This window comes from Varroa destructor, unplaced genomic scaffold (assembly GCF_002443255.2).
Source record: "Varroa destructor unplaced genomic scaffold, Vdes_3.0 BEIS01000007.1, whole genome shotgun sequence".
NCBI classification, from domain to species: Eukaryota; Metazoa; Arthropoda; class Arachnida; order Mesostigmata; family Varroidae; genus Varroa; species Varroa destructor.
In genome coordinates this window covers 34,804,751-34,809,776 of record NW_019211460.1, presented here as the reverse complement: position 1 = coordinate 34,809,776, position 5,026 = coordinate 34,804,751, and the positions used below count along the sequence as shown (strand labels likewise).

General features: G+C 37.3%; 1 protein-coding gene across 2 annotated transcripts; it reads left to right on the top strand.

Annotated features, from left to right (window-relative positions):
• The first annotated feature begins 1,147 nt into the window (after positions 1 to 1,147).
• LOC111254381 (copper homeostasis protein cutC homolog) lies at positions 1,148 to 4,818 on the top strand. 2 transcript variants are annotated; one of them, XM_086975298.1, is made up of 4 exons: positions 1,148 to 2,685; positions 3,262 to 3,496; positions 4,354 to 4,448; positions 4,731 to 4,818. In XM_086975298.1, exons 2-3 carry the CDS (start codon positions 3,341 to 3,343, stop codon positions 4,402 to 4,404), a joined length of 207 nt encoding a protein of 68 aa, XP_086831424.1. In that variant the 5' UTR covers positions 1,148 to 2,685; positions 3,262 to 3,340; the 3' UTR covers positions 4,405 to 4,448; positions 4,731 to 4,818. The 2 variants fall into 2 exon arrangements, with proteins under 2 accessions (XP_086831424.1, XP_086831423.1); XM_086975297.1 differs by lacking the exons at positions 3,262 to 3,496; positions 4,354 to 4,448; positions 4,731 to 4,818 and adding an exon at positions 2,968 to 3,077 and having other exon boundaries at positions 1,148 to 2,318; positions 2,562 to 2,685.
• Positions 4,819 to 5,026: the final 208 nt, after the last annotated feature.

Genomic DNA, 5,026 nt, shown 5'->3' with positions numbered 1-5,026 from the left:
TAAGTTATGGGATTCAGTGGGTTAGTAAGGAAACCATTTCTCACTTAACTTCCTAACAACTCGTTGAAAGTTGCCGTAAATTGCTAACGGATTGCCAATATATTAGCTCCAGTAGGTAATTGACGCTGCAGTAGCTCAATTGGAGACGTTCCGTTGAGTAACAGTAAAAGTCGGAACAATAAATATAAAACAAGAAGGTTCAAAATAGAACTCATGAGCGTAATTTGACGTTCCGTATTATTCCTAAGGCCTTTAAGTTATCCAGTTTGCGTGCATCCTATAATAATTAAAGAGATGTTGTGGCAGTTATTTGCCTCTGTTAGACCTTTAACACATTTTCGATTAATTCCACCATATAGGACATGCAAAAGCAGGCCGGTCGGACAGCATGAGCCTATCGTATACTCGAAATCAAAAGCTAGCAAATGGAAGGCCAGTCAAACATTACGGTGAGTAACAGTATCGTAGTAGGTCTTCTGACCTATGCACAATCTTTGGCGGTGTTTTTCTGGATTATACTCTGCTGTCCTTTTGCTGTTAACAGGTAAGCTCAGACGTAGTCTCGTGTATCAAACCCTAGATCCGTAGTTTCGTCCTTGCTTCCCGAACCGTGGTGTGGCTAATCTTATCTGACAGCTTCCCAGGGGTGCTCGCTTATCTAAGCGTCCTGTGTTACATTGTAGTGTGACATGTTCTATCCTACTCCTGGCACAGGAATCGATCGTACAAAAAAAGTTGTGTAGGTACTAACTGTTTTCATGGTGTTGATCATTGTAATGCAAGGCCACAAACAATAAAAAAGGTTGAAAATAATTCTAGTACCGAGGCACTTAAGTTAGTTCGACTCGATTTCGTCGTGAACTTGTCAAAGGAAAAAAAAACATAGCTAAGTTCAGTGTTTCGATTAATACAGTCTTACTTTTCAAAGTGCATTTGTGACTGAATGATACATTTTTACAGGGTTCCAGATAGCGTTCAAAATATTCCGAATGCTCAACCGTATTCGATAGTCGTTTCGCTCAGCATCTTTATGATCTATTTCTTCATATTACGGGAAGAGAACGACATTGATGAACTATTCGAACGTCCACTTCAGCAGACGGTTACCGATATCAAGAAGACGGACTGGGGTCAAATCGGAAGAAAATAACGTAGCCAGTCGAAATGGGTTTGCAGTGAAGCAAAATGAATGTTGTATCATACAAATAATAAATTAATAATTCTTAATGAAAAGTTTTTGCAGTAAACGTTTTATGGTAATGAAAGGAATAGCACAAATATACAGTTCAGCTAAATGCTATACGTTGTACTTTGTAGCAATTGATTGCACTGTAGTTACGCGTACTAAAGCGGAATAAAAATCAAAGAAGAAGTCCCTTTACATTTGCAACCTGGTTTACATGTCCAGTTTCTTAATGTCCAAGAAGGAAAGCAAGTTATGGTAACGGAAAGGTTTTTGTTATATGAAAACAAGAGTAACTGTGTGATGAAAAAGTAAGCTTCATGAAAAATTTACAGTGTTCAATTTGGAAAATAATGTGAGATTGTAAATACGTACGCGAAGTTTACTAGTGACATCTCGTTAGAGAAACTGAATCGTTTGATTCAATTGTGTCATACAAAATAAAACCATATTATGTCTGTTTCTTACAGATGCGCTAGCTAGAAACTAGCTTAATAGTAAACGCTATTGATATTCTTTATCCGTCTCGAAAGTTCATTTAATTTCGACTAAAATATTGTGCTACAGTACCCATGCTTGCCCAGAGATGACGGTTTTACGTCTGGACCGCATTTTTGTATTCTCCTTCGCTACTGCTTGCACTTTGTGCGTTAAAGCTATTTGTGCTTAAGGTTTTCATTTATCTTACAGTTCGCGAAAATTCTGATGAGGTCATATCGAGGTACGAACGATATGTTGAAAATGTATAATATAATTTACATAGTTACGTAAATATAATATAAAGTGGCATTATTAGCCATTTTATATTATATTGCGACATGATATTATACGGAGGATGCCAATAATTCATCACAAACACTAACACAAATAAATTTAAACTGTGGCACCAAAATTGAATGTGAATATTTGTCAGATAATGTATAAAAACAAATTTTCAGTTTCCCATAAGACGCGTTGGCGCGAGAAATTTTTATTAAAATTAACAGCCCCTCATTCTATAATGGTGGCGTGCCTCTTTCAAAGAAAACCGTAGATTTGTTGTGTAGACGAAGTCTTTCGATCTGGAAAAGTGACCGAAATTTGAATGGGCCTGATCCCGGTAGGATGCTTATGTGGTGATAACTTCCTAACTATGGTAGGTTGTTAGCCCACACTTTGTTTAGTTTGAAATTGACGTGGTAACGGAAATTAGGTATTTATAACAGCTGATGTTGGTTCCGATTCGAATGCTGAAAAAAAGTTAAATGTCTGTTTGGTACAATAATACTTCGCATATTACAAAATACACCGCGTGACAAAGCGCCATCTGGTAGGAGCAAGCCACATTATTCAAGTGGCCGACTATTCAGCTGATCGAATCTGTTTATCGTTCATTCAGCAGGCCCGGAGCCTTGAGCGTGAGCCCCAGCATAAGGTAACACACAGTGACATTGTTCCAGCTATTTCAGAAATGAATTCTTCCAGAAGAGGCCCACAGTTTTACTTGGTGCGCATAACCACAGGTATAGTGGGAACCTTTGTTGTCGTTTTATTATTATTATTATTGGTAATGAAACTTTGGCCGAATGGTCCTTATGTTCCGTTTATTCTCAGCGCCGTGATAAAACTTCTTATGCAAAGATAATTCGGGACGAGGCGCTATGTATTTTATACCAAAGCTTAAAGATTTGCTACTACCTACTACCCACTACTAGTTACTTTTATATTTTGTGTTTGCATATATTTCTATCATACATGTTAAACAAGTATAAATGTCTTATACATTTTACATCGTTTCATTCCAGATGATCTAACAAAGAACAACCTCATTTTGTCATCCACAATGTATCTCATATGCAAATATATTCAATTTTCATTTTAAATAAAAAGACCAATTTGTCGTGAGGAGAGCAAATATGGAATGTATTTCAGTAATTATAAATTGAGCAATAGAGCTAGTTTGAGTGAAAATAAACATTGTTTCAACGAAAACATATCTCAAGCAAGGGATAAAGTGAACAATTGGTGAGAACTTCTTCATTTAATGTATTTTAAGCAAATTGCAAGTAAAGACTAGATTTAGTAATAAATATTTTCAGAATCAAACATCTGGCATTCAAATTACGCTGGCAGCCTTGGCTGAGCACTTACAGAAGATCACTTAATAAATAAGAAGCAATGTTCTCAGAAACGTCAAGGCATTCAGTTATATTGGAGGTTTGTGTCGATTGTGTTGATTCGGCATTAAACGCCGTCACCGGTGGCGCTCGAAGACTTGAGTTATGCAGCGCTTTAGGCGAGGGTGGGCTGACCCCTACAACGGGTTTACTTAAGGTAGTTACCTAGGATATTTAAGTTAAATGAATGAAAATCGACCGTTATGTAGTAATAACACATAAATATGAAACCAAATAACTAATCAAAATTTTGCTTTAATGGCCCTTTAATGTTTTGATATCAAAATTCTGCACCCGTAATAGTGACGATAACGATAATGATCTTTTACATACGATTACATACGATTTTACAATATACTGATTGCGTTCCGTATTTGTAGGGGTTGTTTACTTTGGCGGCTTTGACATATATGTGAAGAGGGACGTTTGGGTAATTTTTTGTAGGGGTGTTACCGTTTTGAGGACAATGAGTTAAGAAATGATTATCGTTACAAAAAAATACCGCAGCGAATTAATATTTTGTCCCTGATTACAAAGCCGTTGGCTGTTTACCAATTATGTGACACAACACGGTGTAGGAGGTATGATACCAGATATATTTGCGGTCAGCCATATCAGATAAAAACCAATTCTTAGATGAATATGTGTACGTTGCATGTCTTGCTGTTTTATATTTATAAACTAACACTTACTCGGCAGCGTATAAAATGTTCATGAACATTTTGAACAATAAACATCTAAATAGGTATACTCGACGGGTAACTAGTAGCAAAATGTTATGCCGAAATGAATTAACGGGAACGGTATTTTTTGATCCATTCACTGTACATTTTATGATTTCGAGTGTTTTTGTACTCGTCGTCTTTATTTGGACCTCTCAAAGAGCCGAATTTGTGCTATCCAATATGAACGCGAAGCTGCAACTTTCGTTTTCCATCAAAATTGGCTTATGCAGGCTGTAAAGCTTATCCTGAAAGATCAACCAGTGCCCATAATGTGTTTGATCCGATGTAGGGCTGGAGGCTTCGTCTATTCATCGGAGGAGGTGGCTCTCATGAAGGATGATATTAATGCCCTTAAGGAAGCTGGAGCGGATGGATTTGTTATAGGTAAATTACCTCTGCATCAATTACTTCGACAATAATCTAGTTTACACTGGAGATATTTGCGTAGGTGTTGATATTTATCTGCGTGATAGTGCAGTGGTGATATTTGCTCACTGAACTTGGGGTATATGGCAATTTATGCTCAGAAAAGTAGACATATTTTGCTTAACGGCAGTGCTAAGGTAAAACCCATTATTCTTAGACTATACTTATGTCTGGCCATTTACTCTTCGGTTTTACATTCGGCATTATAATGTGTAAAAGTACATTTTGGTTACTTCACAGGCGCCTTGAAGAAGGATGGTGCGATAGATGTTGATGCTTGTCTTCAATTACGTGCGGTGTGCGGAGAACTTCCTGTCACTTTCCACAGGTAAATTGACTGATTTCACATAATCATGTAATATTTGACTGACCTCGTACAGCATCGTCATAGCTTCTCTTAGCAATGTGACTTATGTGTCAGCATTCTATTCCAGAGCATTCGACTATTGCAAGGAACCTCTTTTAGAGTCTCTGGCAAAAGTCAAGCAAGTTGGCTGTGACAGACTGCTCACATCTGGTCGTGAAAAAGACGTCGT